This window comes from Nasonia vitripennis, assembly GCF_009193385.2.
Source record: "Nasonia vitripennis strain AsymCx chromosome 3 unlocalized genomic scaffold, Nvit_psr_1.1 chr3_random0005, whole genome shotgun sequence".
Lineage (NCBI taxonomy): Eukaryota > Metazoa > Arthropoda > Insecta > Hymenoptera > Pteromalidae > Nasonia > Nasonia vitripennis.
Window position 1 is genome coordinate 311709 of NW_022279624.1, and position 19448 is coordinate 331156.

At 35.6% G+C, this 19448-nt stretch overlaps 2 protein-coding genes across 18 annotated transcripts in view; one reads left to right on the top strand and one right to left on the bottom strand.

Annotated features, from left to right (window-relative positions):
- The window catches only part of LOC100113848 (ADP-ribosylation factor-like protein 6), a 246997-nt gene that overhangs the window by 48665 nt on the left and 178884 nt on the right, over positions 1–19448 (bottom strand). The window lies entirely within an intron of this gene.
- LOC116416704 (sporulation protein cse15-like) lies at positions 994–3925 on the top strand. The gene is made up of 2 exons (XM_031925920.1): positions 994–1796; positions 3016–3925. Exons 1-2 carry the CDS (start codon positions 1331–1333, stop codon positions 3144–3146), a joined length of 597 nt encoding a protein of 198 aa, XP_031781780.1. The 5' UTR covers positions 994–1330; the 3' UTR covers positions 3147–3925.

A 19448-nucleotide genomic window follows, 5' to 3' on the forward strand; every position in this document is an offset into this window, starting at 1 on the left:
ATAAAATTTTGATGCTTTTATGTATGTTTATAATTTAGATTAGTCTTATAACTATCCCAATTACTCATACAAACGCTAAGCTCTCGATGGCTACGTAGATTATCACCCTGAGCATACGTTCCGGTCGCCGGGAACTCAAAAATTGTTGCCCAAGTGTTGATTATGAAAGCAAATGTTATTTGAAGTAGTGCACGCCCCGTGGTTTTTGGTGTGTAGATATAAGTCGTACTCGAGAATCATAAACATATCATCCGGAACTCTCGTAGACAATGTCCAGGTATCTCGCGGAGAGAAAAATCATGTCTAGGTAATGCGCTCCGTGGCTTTCGATAAATAGACGTAGTTTCTGCCCGAAGATAAAGAGCACGCTACCGGGGACTCTAGTAGAAGATGTCCAAGTATCTGAGAAACTGAGTTGGCCTTAATATAATTATTATGCGTACATAAACGACAAGAGTCATGTAATACTTTTCCTGTATAAATTATTTTTTCCTCCGGTGGACACCTGGACATCATCTTCCAGCACAACTTACATCTGCGTATTGAAAGCCACGGAGCGCTCCTCCTATTGTAAATCTGGATATCCCTTTTGAAAGATTATTGTATTGATTTCCTATACAAGCTATCCGTGAGCCAACTCTTCCATTATTTTCGTGACGAAATAAGCAGACGTTTTACCGAAGCGTTTGTTAAACCGTTGGCCAACAAGTCCGATTTGGCTTACTAATGGCAAACTGTTGGCTTACATTTCTACCAGGGATTTCCACCAGGATAAATATTATATTATTAATGATATCAACTACAATATAATTATGTATTACATATGCAGTATTTTAAGAGACTGAAAATGGCAAGATATTTGTAAAATTGTAAGCTTACTTGATTTTTTTCCAAAAATGCTTTCTTTTCGAGATTTTGCCGTTCTTAGACTTTTAAAATACACAATTTATATTCATATACATAGAATTTATAATAATTGTTAGGTAACTGCAAAACGTAAAAGAACTGAAAAGGAGGATTCCGAACCAAAAACAAAAAAAAACAAAAAAGATGGTAAAAAGTCAAATGTGGCATCTAAGAATCCAGATAAAAAAGCAGATAAAACTGTGAAAACGAAAAGCAGTGCTGGCAAAGAAAATGAAGACGGAACAGTAATATACAAAAATGGAGAGAACAGCCAGGAAGATAACGAAATTTTGAGCAAACAGAAATCAATGGATAATTATGTAATAGTTGAAAAAGATAAAGATCTGAAAGTCTTGAAAAAAGTACTCTAAACCACGAAGAGATAGAAAAGGAAAGCGAAACAAGTGAAACACGAGAAGACGAAATGAAGGAAGATGCGCACGATACAATAAATGAAAAAAAAACCGAATATGATAACCAGAACTTGAATGAAACGGAGGAGATGAAAGAAAATGATCTGCAAAAAGAAAAGGATCTGCAGAAAAAAAATGATCTGCAGGAAGAAAAGGATCTGCAGGAAGAAACTGATCTGCAGAAAGAAAGTAGTACACAAGAAGAGAAGACGACTGTAAAAAGTAAGGAGGTAAAGCAACGTGGAAAATCCCTGAAACATAAAGAAAAATCTTCTAACAAAAAATTCAAAAAGCAAGAAGAAAAAGAGGAAACTTTTAAGAAAGAAAACAAAAACTTAAAGAAAAAAGTATCAGAATTAGAGAATAAGTTGAGAACAGAAAAAGATATTAAAGAATCTTTAAAGCAAGAATGTGAGGAATTAAGAAAGAAAAACATGGATCTACAGGAGAAGGTCATCAATAGGATGGATGAATTCGGTAAGATGTACTAATTAGAGGAATCTTTTTTATAGCACTGGCTTAAATCCGCGTTTATAGCACTGCGTGGAAAAAATCCTCACTTATGCCACGCTTATCCGTGGGAGAAGTAGCCCTTTATTGCACCGTGATAACCGCACTCGCTACGCTCGTGCGCTAACTTCACGCTGCAAAGAAGGGCTGCTTATTCCACGGATAAGCGTGGCAGAGGATTTATTCTAGTCAGTGCTATAAAAAATTGTACGATACACGTGAAATAAGTCGTTCTTCATGGCACGGTGTTAAGCGCACTCGCTGCGCTCGGGCGCTTATACACGCCGTGCCGTAAAGTACGATTTATTCCACTAGTATCGTAATGTACTATTAAGACACGCTTATCCGTTGCAAAAGTAGTCGTTTCTGGCACCGTGCTTAACACCCTCGCTATGCTCGGGTGCTAACCTCACGGTGACAGAAAGAACAGATTACGCAACGACTAAGCTTGTATTGATGGATTAAAAGCAGACACTGCTACAAAATATTAAACGATATGCGTGTCTCTAGTGAGATTTTCGGACACGGCGTAAGAGCCCTCACTACGTTCGGGCGCTTAACTCGCCGTGCCAGTAAGTGCCACTTACGCCACTTGTATCGTAATCTACTATTTCGGCCAATGATTCAAGTTTTCCTTTTGTACGTAAAAAAACCGCTGTGTATTTCTTTAAAATCGAAATTGTTTTTTTGTAACATAAGCACGATTTTCGCGTTTTTCTGACCTATTAAGCGGGACTAAAGTACCTTTTTTCAGACCAGCGGGCAAAAAAATTGAAAAACGCCCGCTTCTTTTTCACGAATTGGTTCAACAAAAATCTCCTCAAAGATATTAAAGTTATTTTGCAACAATTCAACTTCTGATTCGGATATTTATTCCCCTTTTACTGTAATGTTTTGTGTATTATACTTATATATACTTATTTCAACATAACAAAGCAATGAAATCAATTCAAATCTCGTTAAGAAAAAATATTACGTATAGCTGTATAAAAAAGCTTTGTAAAAATATAGAGGACTTAAGGGGATGTCGTAGCCATAGTTTCCAAAAACCATGTATTTCTCTTCTAGAAACCTTAAAGCATATTTCTGATACGTTTTTAAGAAAATGATAACAATCACTACCATAAAGCTTCCTTTGAGGATACAGCAATATAAAAAAAAATATTAAAAATGCTTCTATTTTCAGGTATTTTTGAATACTATTTGAAAACAGAAAAGCTTTTAAGTCCGGTTGAAATTGAAGACCAAAAACGAGAGGTCGGTGCGTGGATAGCTGCAAAGATGTGGGATTTAAATAGGCCACCTCGAAAGCCCTAACAATCTAATAATACTGACAAAAAGAAAAGCAAACCTGCCAAAGGAAAAACTAAAAGAAAGGAAGATAAAGAAGTAGACGAAAGTGAATCTGAAGAAGGAGAAGCAGAGGATATAACAAAATCTGATGAAGAATCTCAATCTGATAGTCAATCTGAAAATGGAGAGAAAGAATCTGAGAGTGAAGAAGATTCTAAAGATGAAAATGATGACTCTGAAGACGGAAGCAATTCTGATGAGGGAATCAATTCTGATGTTAAAAAAAGAAGTAAGAAAAGAAATTCAGAAGATAAAGTAGAATAAAGTTACACACATAATGATTAGAGGTGAATGAAGGAGGTAAATTAATCATTAAGGATGTACGTTAAACATATATCGACCGCTGAGTAGAAGAAAAACGTATCTCGTCATCGGCTTGAAGAACGTCGTAACCCGGCGGTGGCTTCGAGAAAGTCGTAACTTGGCGGCGGCTTTGAGAACGTCGCATCTCGAGATTCGCTTGAAGAACCACTTTTATTTTTGCGATTCTTGCTAAATTGAAGCGAATCTCGAGATACAACGTTCTCGGAGCCGCCGCCGAGACGCGACCTTCTGGAAGCCGCCGCCGGGATACAACATTTTCGAAGCCACCGCACGAGATTTCTTCTTCCACTCAGCCGTCGATATCGTCATATCAAAGCTTTAAAAGAAGCGTTTCTTTTTACATGTGATTATTATCTTAAGATACCTGCAAATGTGCAAAATGTAAATAATAATTACGTAAAAAATAAGGAAAAATGGCGTTGCGCTTAACTAGGCTATTTTCTTTCTAAGTGTGTATCAACATTTTATTTATTATTAAATATTAAATAAAGTTCCTACTCATAAAACTTTAAAATTATATCTAAATAATCATCTAAAAAACGCTATATTTATCAGCTAAGAAATTGAAATTATTTCAAATATTGCGCTGAGAATCGAAAGAATCATTTATTTACTCATTTATTTAATAAAAACATCGGGTTTTCTACGTCGAGCTATTACGGGAGTAAAAAGGCTTTAATTAAGTTAAACCTTGCATTAAGTGTAACTTTCCTCATAAAGCACTATAAATGGCAAAGCTATCTTTCTTACATATATCGCATTGTAGTGGTAAAAACTGATAGCAAGTACTCTTTTTTATCATGAAGCGGCTTATATAATCCGATGAAAAAATAGGATCGAAACCAATGATTTACTTGATATCCGGGTAAAAACCGATTGTTCCATTATTATTTTATATAGCATTGCATGATAAAAAGCGATATTTGGGTAAGATTACTTCAGTCATTGGTTCAGCTGGTAATATCCGAAAACAGAACCTTGCATTAAGTGCAACTTTCCTCATAAAGCACTATAAATGGCACAGCTATCTTTCTTACATATATCGAATTGTGGTGGTAAAAACTGATAGCAGGTACTCTTTATTATCATGAAGCGGCTTATATAATCCGATAAAAAATGCGATCAAAACCAATGATTTACTTGATATCCGGGTAAGAACCGATTGTTCCATTATTATTTTATATAGCATTGCATGATAAAAAGCGATATTTGGGTAAGATTACTTCAGTCATTGGTTCAGCTGGTAATATCCGATAACAGAACCTTGCATTATGTGCAACTTTCCTCATAAAGCACTATAAATGGCACAGCTATCTTTATTACATATATCGAATTGTGGTGGTAAAAACTGATAGCAGGTACTCTTTTTTGTCATGAAGCGGCTTATATAATCCGATAAAAAATGCGATCGAAACCAATGATTTACTTGATATCCGGGTAAGAACCGATTGTTCCATTATTATTTTATATAGCATTGCATGTTAAAAAGCGATAAGCGAATCGCGTTAGATTAATTCAGTCATTGGTTCAGCTGGTAATATCCGAAAACAGAACCTTGCATTAAGTGCAACTTTCCTCAAAAAGCACTTTAAATGGCACAGCTATCTTTCTTACATATATCGAATTGTGGTGGTAAAAACTGATAGCAGGTACTCTTTATTATCATGAAGCGGCTTATATAATCCGATAAAAAATAGGATCGAAACCAATGATTTACTTGATATCCGGGTAAGAACCGATTGTTCCATTATTATTTTATATAGCATTGCATGATAAAAAGCGATATTTGGGTAAGATTACTTCAGTCATTGGTTCAGCTGGTAATATCCGATAACAGAACCTTGCATTATGTGCAACTTTCCTCATAAAGCACTATAAATGGCACAGCTATCTATCCTTCTTACATATATCGAATTGTGGTGGTAAAAACTGATAGCAGGTACTCTTTTTTATCATGAAGCGGCTTATATAATCCGATAAAAAATGCGATCGAAACCAATGATTTACTTGATATCCGGGTAAGAACCGATTGTTCCATTATTATTTTATATAGCATTACATGATAAAAAGCGATAAGCGAATCGGGTAAGATTACTTCAGTCATTGGTTCAGCTGGTAATATCCGATAACAGAACCTTGCATTATGTGCAACTTTCCTCATAAAGCACTATAAATGGCACAGCTATCTATCCTTCTTACATATATCGAATTGTGGTGGTAAAAACTGATAGCAGGTACTCTTTTTTATCATGAAGCGGCTTATATAATCCGATAAAAAATGCGATCGAAACCAATGATTTACTTGATATCCGGGTAAGAAAAGATTGTTCCATTATTATTTTATATAGCATTGCATGTTAAAAATCGATAAGTGCATTTTGGTAAAAACTTCTTGAATAATCGGTTCACCTGGTAACATTCGATAAATGAATCTTGCATTAGTTGCAATGAACATTATAGAACACTATAAATTGTGCGACTGGGAATGGCGTTATATTAATAGCGTGATAAATTCTGATAAAATACTATCTATTGCTTGAATACTAAAAATTTGTGAATATCCTTATAAAACCAGATAATTTTAATACTAAGATTTCATATCACTAGTATATACCTGGTAAATTACCATAAACTATTTAAATTCTTTCCATATTAAAATTACGTTCGTATAAAAACTTATAAAAAACTTACATTATATCATGTCTTACCAGGGGTGTACTGTAAATCCTATCGTTTCTAACCGATAACTTCTGATACCTTTATAATAGTACCTAGTATTTTATCGAAATTTCCGGGTGCAAAAACCTCGTTAATTTCGATAAAAAATTTTTTTTATAAAATTTTATAAGGTCTTTTCAACAGGGTGGTGGTGCTGTTTAGTGTTTTTGGGTAGTTAAACCATTGCACTACGATCCAGAAGCTAAATTTATGTTGTCTATTGGTGCTAGTTGATGTTGCTGACTACTGCATTCGCTTAAATACGATTTTGGAGCTGAATGCATCATTGCTTAGGATCACTGATTGGTTTTACTATCTTATTAAACTATATAAAATTGAGTCTGCAGTATAAATTGACAGCAAACAGAACTTCAACTACAACTGTAATAGTGTTTAATGTTGTAAGTACAGTCAAAATATTATAATGACTTGTTATACATACATTATAGTATACTATGCAACAGGTACAGAAAGACTGTAATTTCAAAACGAGAGTGCTATAACGAGTTTTGAAAATACAGTCTTTATGTACAAGTTACACACGATATTTTATACCATGAGAGCCGAAAATTCACATCAAAGTTGTGATTTTGAGGTTAAAACTGTATAAAGTTAATATTGTGTTATTTGATAAGGTTAGCAGTCAAGTTCTAATTACATATTCTTAGTGCAACATTCAGTTTTGTATTTGATAATACTGATTTTATAAGTAAAAATAATATCTAATCAGAATTTCTTATCATTTGCAGATACATTTTTAGAAATTGAGTCAACATCGCACCAGTATCAAGGACATAGTGTAATACATCATCAACAACTGCTGCACTTGCAAGGCCAGCTGTGCATTATCAACAATTTAGTAAGCGTAACATCAAACTGTGTTAGTCCTAGCGTGGCATAAATCTGCGGTATTTTCAGGTTCAGAAAGGGATAATTACTTTGTCGTTTACCTCGGTATATGAATAGACAAGTATATAAAAGAAACTGTCAATTTGAAGTATCATAAGAGATACTTATTAGCACATTTATTATATACTGAGGTAATGGGCAAACTAATTATAACTTTCTATACTTATGAATATAGTATAAAACAGTAATATAAGTCCAGTGAGATAAGTGGTTTTAATACTAATTTGTAAGTCTGACATTTTTAATATATTTTTCTGTCCGTCTAGGTGAACAAGCAATGCTGCATTTGATGGTATAATTGTCTGCGGCATGGACTAAGGTACAACTACGGATAGTGGAGGTGTCGATGATGAAGCTATCAAAATCTTGCAGTCGTAAGGAAGCATCACTCAAGACTTTGTCAGTACTGCTTTACAAGAGCATCAATGTTTTTATTACTTTGATAATTAATATTGTTTGTGAGTACAACCATTTTTTAATGTAATTTTCTGTTTGTCTAGGTGTACAATCAATTTTGCATTTGTTGGCATCGTGGTCTAGTAGATGTAGAGGAGTAGGTTTGAGAAAAAAGGCCATATGTCTAATAATCGATCACACTGGAGTTTAATAAGTGTATAAATTTCAGGAGCTATATGCTCTATATAATTAATGTAATTTCATGTGATTAATATAATTAATGTTTTTACAGGTACATTGGTTATAACATGCAGGTTATACGGATATGCAATCATGCATTCAGAGCATAGAAACTGTTTTTTTTTAAATCATTTGTACAATTTTTATATAGTTTTAATTGTATTCTATTTTACTTTCAGATGAAAAAATATTGGCACGCCGTTACACTTAGGAGTTATAACTTAAAGAGGATAGTTATTATTACTTGGAATTAATGCATTAAAACACCGAAAATGCATATAAACATGTACAGTCAAGAATTCAATGTCGTAATAGAATTTAATATAGAAAATCGATTTTTTTAAGTATGTCATAGTTTAGAGTGGTGTGGCAGGCTTTTCCAAGGCTTTTTCCAATGTAGGGTATTTCCATCATTATTAATAATCGTACTAATTCAGTTTAAAAATATCATTCGCAATACGTGCGTAAATATTACGAACACTGTTTTTGGGGTTTTATCGTGCATTAAAGTATTCTAACAAATTATTTGCTACCTTATGAAGTTATGTTTTAATAATATGTGCAAGTTTCACGTTTATTAACTTATTCATATAAAATGCATGGTTAAGTTTCACTGGAGTTTCATGCAAAAATAATTCGTGAAAGTCTTGATGCAATACTGGTGTCAGAGCATAAAACAAAAAAAACTTAATATAATGCATGTTATTAACAGATTCAGCCCTGTAAGGTGTTTGTATGTCATAAATTGTTATGATTTTATTGGAATTATAAAACAATGTATAATTAAAATATTAAAACCATTGATTTTAAGGTCAATCTCATTACTTTTTATAATCTTGAAAAAAAAAAGATACAAGGACAAATATTTAATTAAACATTTGTAACCCTGGTAGAAAATAGTTGTTCGATCTAATGCTTATTAATTAATAATAGAGTCATATTAATAAATTATTTGAGCAGGCATTGATAATTTATATCTTTTTGTACGAGTTTTAAAATTGGATAACCATGACCAATGGATAGTGTAAAAGCGTGACGAAATAAGCGCGTCAGTTGATCAACGGTTGGCGGAACTGTTGGCCAAACTTCATAAAATTGGTGAACCGTTGGTGAATGGTTCGCGAACGTTTCTACCAGGGAAATGTTTCTAGTTTGGTAAATTTAAATGTAAACTTTCTTGCTATTCACAAAGCTAATAAAAATGGATATATACATTGTCACCGTTGAACCTGTTGATATTAGTTTATAGTAGTGCATTTTTAACATCATTTGTTTTTGAATATAAGAAAAAAAAATGAGAATATAAATAAATCAAATTTATATGAAAAAAAATAAAATTTATATAAAATAATATTCAAAACTAAAATAAAGTAATAATAAATTATAACATAGTATAAAATTCTAAACGATACTCATAACCTAAGTAACGCTTCTGCTCGGCGTGCAAAAGAGTTCTACTTAGGTCAAATGTATTATAATATACTATTTCATAATATCATAATATCATATTGCATGATGTATTGCACTTGCTTACATTTAATATTTCTTGTCATGCATGCTTTTCTGTTGTCCGCATGTTTATTCTACAATTATAAGTTATTATACAAAGAAATTATGCAGAGGAAAAGAAAAAAAGCAGGAGAAAAAAATAGAAGTTATGTAGAATAATATTCAACACTGAAAAAAGGAATAAATTATAACATACCGTAAATATTAATTGTATAATGTATTGCACTTAGTTACATTGTGTATTTCTTGTTATGCAAGCTTTTTTGTTGTCTGCATGCTTATTCTAGAATTATAACTTATTGTAGAAAAGTAATTATAAAAAAGATACGAAAAAAGTAGAAGCAAAATGAAAAACATAAAAAGGGTAACAGCCTGAATATTTTAATAGCATACTGTAGTACAATTAATTAATAACATTTTATGTATTTTATGTTTATTATTGCATTGAAATTTAAAAAATTAAATGAGTTGAAAAGGAACGCAAAAAAAATTCACAAAGAAAAAGAAAAACGATGAAAAGCCCAATAATAAAAAAAAGACAAATGTATGCATAATATATACATATAACAGAAAATTTTTTTTTTAATTTATCACAAATTTTTGACCACGCATTATACCAAAATTTCATTGAGGTGCCATCTGTCGGCTTATCCTTCTTAAGACAGATGGCGCCACTAAACAGACGTAGCTATCACGTGACGAGCGGCGGAATCCATAATTCGCGTTTTCTGGCTACGGCATCCCCTTAATAATGATAAATTTATTATGCATAAATAATTGATTGTTATCTTTTTATTGGCCCAGAGCACTTCACATACGTTCAGAATACAGAGTTGACTGAATTTAGATGTTGTATTATTAGATTATTAGATACATTTCAATTAATAATGATAAAGTTATTATGCATAAATAATATCTCTATTATTTTTGGGGTATATAGATAGTAAAATGGTAAATCAATTTTTTTTTTTTGCTATCGCTTGGTTTGACTTACAATCGAGCTACGTAAATTCTTTATTAATTCATTCAGGGCTATAAGGATAGTCGACAGGATGGCTGGAATTGAAAATTTCTCAATAAAGTCAAGCTTGCTATCGCAAAAATTTTTCCGATGCTGAATTCTCAAAAAAAAATTGTTAGGCTTAAATGATTGTAATATGCAAATTGTCAAGCGGCTGTAAGCAAAAAGCAAATTTTTCTTCACTATCTCTATGGACTCTAACTTTCTTAACACATAAACCAACGGGGAAAATTATTTTTCAACTCTCAACACTCTCAACTACTGCTGGATAATTTTAAAATTCCATAACAACGAAATTTTCATTAACTTTAGTGAAATTACGGCTGTAATACGCAAACCATGTGTTCACTTCTGTGAACCTCAAGTCACCACGTGATCGTGGTCAACGGCTTATTACACAACTGCGAATTATCATGACGATAGAAAAAAAAATTTAATTTTCACGTTTAAAACACTTTGTGAAGTCTAAAATGACATACGAACAATTTTTGAACAAATCCGCAAAACGTTAATTTTCTCTCAACTACTACGGCTTCGAATTTTGCAAAAAGGGGAAAAAAATTATCTTTGACTTCGTATTATGTTCGGGAAAATTCGACACTATTAACTGTCTGTAAGAAAATTAATAAACCCGTATATTGCCACACTAGAGTCCAAAAAAAGAGTACTAGGGTAAACCATGAAATCACTTCTGTGAACCCCAGTTTTTCGGCTACTGTGGCTAGCTCGTGGTCAGCGAATTTTGGCAATACGGTGAGTTTTAATTATTCCTGCACTACAACACGAGTTTTACAGCACACAAGAAAAATTATTTTATTCACTTTGTTGGCTGTGAGAGCAGAAAGTTGGAATTTAATGCGTGGTCGACGCTGAGTCCCCAAGATGGCGGCTAAGCGTCTCACTGGCTGCAAAAATGTCGCGTACTACACACTTTTTCGCACTTAATTTTCCCGACTTTTCACGACCGTGCCCCACGCGTTGGGCAGCCACTGTAACGAGGTGAATTTTCGGGAAATCCGGGCGTGAGATTACGCCATTCACTCGTTAATACTGGCTTCAATATCGCCCGACCGTATTTATTAAACGGGCACCAGGTCGAACGAATTTAACTTTAGACAAAATTCACTAACACGTTGCCGGCTATTGGAGACTTCTTATCCCTGAGGAAATTCGGCCGTGGATAAAGTCGGGAGAAAAATTATGACACTTTATTTTAATACGCTGAAATCACAATTCTTTTATTTTTAACTGACTATGCGGTTCACCGCGAAACGTCGGCTGATTTTCGGCGGCTAACTTACATTTGTGCGATACACTTTCACGACAAACTAACTTCCCGGCGGTTAAATACGATGGCTTCGCGACTAGAGCAAATCTAATACCCGGCAGTACGACTACGAAGCAGGCATACGGATACCTCTCTCTCTACCTCAACTTTCTCGGCAAAAACAGCTCTCCCTGTTAAAAATAAATACATATTTGTTGTATGTATCTTTAGTACGTACTAAAAACATGTAATTTGCCCGGTAATACGTATTAAAAATATGTACTGATTTGGGACTGACTATTTAAAATATATTAAATATAAATATAAGTATTTGATGTGGCCATAAATGGAAGTACCATAAGGATAATAACACCTTTTTGTGCATTCTCATGTGTAATACAGGGTGATACAAATTCCGCGGTGCTAATAAGTCACAAACAATTGAACCATCCACTTAAGAAATGTCATTATTTGGACCTACGAGCGCCTGGTACTTTTCCTGTCCAACGTATATTTTTGGGTATCCTATAGGATATTTACCACGTTTACAAATATACGGATATAGCGAGCATACGTCTACATATTTGATCTTTTCCGATCCCCGACAATCATATACCTTGACAGTGTTTCCAGTACGACCACCAAAAAACGCATAATGGTTTTCGCTTCATACTTGCAGTGTTCTCTCTTATAAAATGTTGAAGTTCTTCGTTTTTCGAAATTGCGACGTTAAAATCGTATACCCACTTTTCAATGAGTCTGCAATTGCTTAATCTTATCCTGACACTGATAGCACGCGTTCTTTCACATCTACCGTCCATTGTCTCACCACTTATTGAAGATGAACCTCTGTTTATTCTGTAGCATCGTGAACAACCGTGCTAAATACAACCATGAAATTGGAGTATTACACCTCTATAATGATCTTCGTCATCTTGAAGTTCACTATAGCCATCTATAATCATACCTTAAGCAAGTTTATTCTCTCTGCATCGCCCCGCATGTTCGATAGAACGATTAAGGACACGTCGCTCCATCCAATATAGCCATTGTATAGCTTTTTCAGACTGATTATCACATTTACGGCAACCTCGTTGCGGTACGATGCATATTTGATTTTTTTTTCAAAAACTTTTTTCGGAATACACGCATACAAGACGATGAAATTGTTATACACTCTACAAACGGGTCCACACCAAATTTGATAAAAGTTTTTTGAAAAGCCAGACATACTAATCGTAAAATTTGTACATCTTGTTTGCAATATTTAATAATCTCTTGTTGAAAGTTAAATATGTATTCTTCTGATATTTTTTCGTTATATCACTTAAAAAATCGTTTTTTGTCCTTCGCATGCAGTGTGCCTGGTGAGTATGTATCTGTTGGTGGAAGTGGACCCACGTACAATTGATTTTCAGGTGTATTGAATAAATGTGGAAACATACCCTTTTCAATTTCTGGTAAACCATAAGCTTTTGGTAAACTACTTAAAAGCATGTAAAAATAGTTCAAACTGTCTGTAAATCTTTCATTTAAGATGTCTATTATAATTATTTTTGAACCATTCATCACCACGGATGGCGTGACACGTTGTTAGTAGTATTTTTTGATAATATCTTTGAATACAAATTGGGCATCGAACCCTTGCAAGTTGTGAGCAATACAGATGACTTTCTTAAATTGTTCTCTTGCAAGATCGATAAATTGTTTAACATGGTTATATTTGAACACGTGTTCACGAATACCACATTGATTACAGCTGATAGATATGTCGTCAATCTCTAAATAATACGTACACGTGCAGTGATCTTACGTCGATGGTAGAAGGCTCATACCTTCTGAAATTCACGAATTTTATAACGGTATTTTATACCTTTTATACTTTTTAGTTTTTTGTATTGTCTGACTTTTATACGCGTGGATATGATAACATACGCGTATAAAAAGGTACTATAGAAGTAGATTTAATAAGATTTGTACACTTGTTTTCACAGATTTGCATTTTAAAGTTCCGAAAAGTACTAGTCTTTGCAACAAAAGTGTGAAAAGAGTTAGTCTTTGCGGAAACCTTTGAAACGCACTACTCTTCGCGGCAAGGGCACGAAATCTACTAGTCTTCGCGGCGAAAAACGAAAAGTACTACTCTTTCAGAGAGATTTGGGACGTGATAGTCTTCGTAGGGACCGTCAATATAATGTATGATTGTGATCCTACCGTTAGAACCATCTTTGAGAGATGCATCCGTATCGCTAAACTCGCTCCCATTTAATTCTTCCTCTAGGGGTACATCCCATTATGCTATATTTCATAACACATTCAATACTTACAATTAAATATATCCTGGTACATTTCTTGGATCTCTGGATTGGACATCGTTGTAGTCGATTCTGAAGTATTGAGATGAGCTTGTATAAAAAATTTAAAAAGCCATCACGTATACACAACTCATTTAAATAAAATTTCTCCATCTAACGATTCATGGCTGTACTTTAAATAGAAACGTTAATCTTTCGTCCGTGTCGCCACTATAGGTCCCGAATTTTTTTTGTCCCACTACTGGTGCTTTTACCTTAATATTAAAAAAATTCGTATGAAAAATATTTATAAATACCTACAATCACTTTGATGATGTATCGATGGACCGTGGTGAGGCTGATCAATTTGTTTAATATCGGAGATTGTTGAAAATGACTCTGGTTTTACAACAAAAGTATTGGGATGTGCCAAAATAATTTAAAATAAACAAATATTCATAATACATACGATACTTACGAGTATTTTGTTGCTGTATCGACGGATTAGGCAATGTTTCATTTGCGTATTGGCAATGGTTAATTCTATGTAAAATAAATTTCATAATTGATAAAGTTTAACTACTTACAATGGCGTCTGATCAACTCGGCAGCTAGAGGGTCTTGATGATTATTTCGTTGTCTGATAGTCTGTACAACTATGGTGAGAACATCCTTGTTGTGAAAGAGGCCTATATAAAACATGTACCGAACTGTTGCTATACGACAATGTTTCAGTAAAAAATGCAATTTAAATAAATAAATTAAATAATAAATTTTGCATAAAGTATGTAGAGGTAAACGATCTAAATCACTACTCCACACAGAGTCACATATTGTACGAATGTGTGGTTTGCGAGCATTTGCAATGCGCAAAACGGATCGCAAGGCGTTTCTTAATGGCTCGATGTAGCTTGAAACATTATGGCGCACACTGATGTAGACCGTCAAGTCTAAAATTTCATCAAATCCTGCAAAAAATTCAAACTGATTCTCGTTGAGGTTATGGATACTTTGCTTATTGCGTAAAAGTTCATGTTTTATCTAGAGAGTAATATAAAAGATTTTTTGACGTAATACAATAACAGTTAAATCTTGGATTTCATCTAATTCTGCAAAAAAGTTTGACTTCTGAAAATGTTATTAAACAGCATTCGCATAATATCGTCTTTCTGTCAGATCACGCGAAACATCACATGTCTCCAGTGACGAATCTATCTAGTGTTATCTGACACTATATACAGATTTCAAATACATAAAAAAAGGAAAAAGCGCAACACTCTTGCGAAGGTATGTCGCTTAAACGGAAAGTGATCTGGATGTTATGATACGTAATAGCAGACGGACTTTCCATAACAGGGGAGGCGTTTTCAAGACATCAGTCTCAAAGATGCTTCCAAAGGATAAGCAACTGACCGAAAATGTTGGTGAACCAACGCCGCAAAATTACCCCTTTTAGAAAAGGCTGTGATTCTGCGGCCTGATTTGGTGATGCTATTAAAGTTACAAAACGCGATTATCCAATAATCTTTCTGGAAAAGTTTTGAAAAAGCTAAAAACCACTTGTGCCCATAAAATGTGGCTGAAAACTGGTTTATACGGTCAAAACAGGGGATATCTGTGATTGACCGAATATCGGATAAATCATCCCATGCTGCTGTATAATATACAGCAGGAAAGGGATGCATTCCATCTTGAAATAACCTACGACAAATAGAGCGACGGTGTAATAAGCGTTTTCAATATCGCTTGTAGTAAAGTAATAACGTAGACACGTGTCGGCTACTTAATAACTTGGACGTGTTGTGTGTGTATGTGTGTCAGATTCAGTCACGTTTGTCTGATAATATAATCGATCCTTTGGTATGCCGGTAAGTGTGGGTCCAAGGGATCAGCGCTGCAGCATCGTCTCAATTCGTCACAAAGCTTACGAGAGAGCGCAGCTTCCTAGCTAATTATTCATACTGCACATTGTTTTTTTTTATCGTAATAAAAAAGTATGGCATCAGCCACTTGTTTTTTAAATAATAAGAAGGTGGCGATAAACAGTGAAGTTTGTAAAGTGAATTTGAAATGTACTCAAATTTTATCATCGATTTTATGTTCGGATGTCAAAAATTAGATAAAACAAAATTAGAAGAAGAAAAAAACGTAGAAAAAGAATACGTAAAAGAAGAACCGATAGATGAAATTCAAAACGAAGAAGCGCCAAAAGAAGAAATAGAAAATGAAGAATCAGTAAAGGAGGAGGAAATGGAGATAGATTTCGAAGCAGTGTTGCAGTGTCGAAGCACCAGAGAACGTGAGATAACAAGGAACGACAATTGCGCCTCTTGCAAGCGCAAATTTTGGCTAAAAAGGCAAAAATGGAAGTTTTGTGAAAAGTGATGTATGTAGATCTGTTTTAGATGCGATTGCGTGTGTCGCAAATAATTTATTTATTATTTAAAAACTGTGAATATAAGTTCATAATTGTTAAAAACATCATATACAATATATTAGTGTAGTATTGTGAGGACAAGTACAAGGAGCCTTGAATCACCGGAATCATCATAGGTAAAATCAATATTTTTTTAGAATATTTTATAAAATATAAAATTAAGATACGGAGAACGCATTATGTTTTATAAGTAAGTACACGTGTACTTACTTATAAAACTTGATAATAAAGAAGGAGAAAAAGAAGAAAGTGCTGGATCGCGTTACAGATCATGCGACTGCAATTCGTACGAACGTAAAAGGGTGATAGGGAGTCGGCGCAATAGATGCGCTGGCTCAGCAGCAGCCGCTGTCGAGTTCATGCAACTCGTCGCCACGCGCGCGCGTGCGACCGCCCCCCCCCCCCACCCCACTCTCCTCGCCCGATCTATTGAGTAGATGCAGTAAACTAGGGTTGTGCGAGTTCCCGAAAAGTCGAGTTTCCCGCCCGAAAACTCGACACGTCGAGCTCGAGTTGAGTCTCGAATCGAGTCGAGTTACTCGAACTGTTCAAACCGCTCGAAAATTTTGATCTGCTTGACTTTTTCAAGCCGCTAAAATAAAGTGTGTTAAAAATAAATGTTTTAAAAAATTTTAAATGTTTTAAAAATAAAATTTGTTTACTCTGCTCGATAATAAGTTCGAGCCGATCAAACTTTTCGAGCCGCTCGAAGTTGACGAGCCGATAGACAATTTTTCGCAGCTCGAAAAATTCGGGAACTCGACAGAAAAACTCGGCTCGCACCATGCAAACGAAAATACGCACACGACTATCGAATACATCTGTGTTTCCGATTACTGGAGTATCATCATTTCGGCAATCTGTTATTCCGGGTATAACTAGGCATAATGTTTGCAGTTGATTTGATACCTCGCGCTACGAGCCTAATCCTATTAGGCGTCGAGACTATAGGAGATTTAACTTTAACAATATTCTCAAGGACCTAGCAGATGTTGACTGACGGTGTCTTTACGAGAGAGACAGTGTTGATTTCAAGGTTGAGTTTCGCACAAACGCATTAGTAAAAGCCTACGATTCACATGCACCGTACCACACCTACACTCCTAAAATGAGAGCTTCTCCTTGGCTAATATCAGATATAAAAAGCTCATTCCTGCTTGTAACAATGCCTGCAGGGATTGGAAGCATAGGGGAGAAGGAGAACTTGCTGAAAAGCGGTACAAAAGGCTGAGAAATGCTGCTAAGCAAAATATTCGCAATGCGCGACACCGATCCGTCAAGGATAAGCTCTACAAATGCAAAAACACGACCAAGATGTGGCAGTTAGTCAAAGAGCTAGGCATTGCAAGCCATTGTGATTAAAAAGGCTTACCTGCTGGACCGGAGGAATTCAACTCGCACTTCATAAAAGTGACCACCTCCGATTCGCTACCTATACCACCATATGCACAAAGATCGCAACGAGACATGAGTTTTGGATTCAAGAGGGTGGAACGCGCTGATATCTTGGAGGCTTTCTCATCGGCACACTCACGCTTCCTTGAGGCGTGCACACCCCTTTTCGCTCTTGAAGCTCGTGCGACAAAGAATGTTTTATTCTCTGTTCCGGTGACTCTAGGACTCGCGCTTCCATTTACAGCCTTTCCGGTCTTCTTAGAGCTTTGCTAGCGAGTGCCGACCATGCTCACGCGCTTGCTTCCTCTTTTTTCTCCGGACAATCTTGCTTAAAGTGTCCGGGTTTGTAGCACTTATAGCACAGTGACACGCTCTTTGGCTTACCGCTCTGCTTTCCACTCTGCTGCATACCGGGCTTCTTCTATTCATGCTTATTGAATTTCCCCAGCCTTTCGTCCAACATTTTGCTAAACATCTCGGCCATTTGCGTGTTCGCGACGCTTGGTAGTGTAACCACGTCTGCTGCGACTTTAGGTGCCCCTGCGTCTGGCTTGCGCTTTGCCGATGAAACGTACGCCAGCGATGCCAGTAGAGTCTGCTCGGGTGGTGGTGGCGCGCGGTACTCTTGACTGCTCGCCAGTACTGTTTTGGCCTCTTCTGCTATCTTTCGAAAGCTGTTCCAGTCATAACAATCCATGCGTGGAGTTAGCCTTTGTAAATCTAGCCTTCGATTCTTATGCAGCAGGTCTAACTGCTTTTCTAGGCATGGACGAGGCCTTATCACCTTCATCATTCCCTCGAGGCATGTCACAAAGACGCGCACGGGCTCGAGCGTGCCTTCGTACCGTTTCTCCGCATCCAAGGCCAGGCACTGTTAAAAGCACCTGTTCGTCCCGTACCATCTTTTTGTCGCTGTGCAAAACTCTTCCCAACATCTCCAGCTATCTTTGTTACTCACGTACCATTCTGCGGCCACGTGCAGTCGCATCCACTGCTCTGCTGCAGTGCCGTTCTGCTTTAAGCGTAAGCTCGACAGTATTTGTCGGAGTTTTCTCTTGCAGAGATCCAGTATCCAATCCCCAACTGGATCTTCCACGCAGTTTAACATTGACCGTCTGGTTTTCTTCTATACGCGCGCTTTAGCAACAAGTATTGCACGTTAGAATCGAGCGCGCGTTTGTGTGTGTCTCGCAGTCCCTGACTACGCGTTTCACTCGTTTATGTGTCTCCAGTCAGCGCGACAAGGAGTAGAATGAAAAAAAAAGAAAAAGAAAATAGTACTAATCCTGCTTAGTTTGTCGCTCGCTAAACCAAAAAAACATTTTTAAGGTTGCGGTCATTGACCTTGCATCGAGCCAGCTCGATAGTCCAACCGGAGACACAGCCACTCCTGTCACTATTTTACAGGAATCTTTACAAAATTGCCTAGTTTGTAACTGAGAAAATATATAGCTAACACACACTCTTAACTCTACGCCCTTTGTGTGAACGTGATCGCCTCTCGCGCTCGGCAGGCAAATTTTCCATTGCTTGAGAGAGAGAGAGAGAGAGAGAGAGAGAGAGAGAGAGAGAGAGAGAGAGGTCTTTATTTGCCAAAAGTGAAAAATAATACAAATTAGATCACAAAGACTGTGTGGCATACAGTCTAACAAAAAGAGATAATAAAATATGTAAAAATACCTTCACATAAAATCACATAAAATCACATTTCGTCATATTTAATTATCACATTAAACTTTTCTAATATTATACTGTA

Coding starts and splice junctions, on each gene's coding strand:
- LOC116416704 (XM_031925920.1), top strand. CDS start 1,331: ATGAAGGAAGATGCGCACGATACAATAAATGAAAAAAAAACCGAATAT. Junction 1,797..3,015: donor CAATAGGATGGATGAATTCG/GTAAGATGTACT, acceptor TTCTATTTTCAG/GTATTTTTGAATACTATTTG.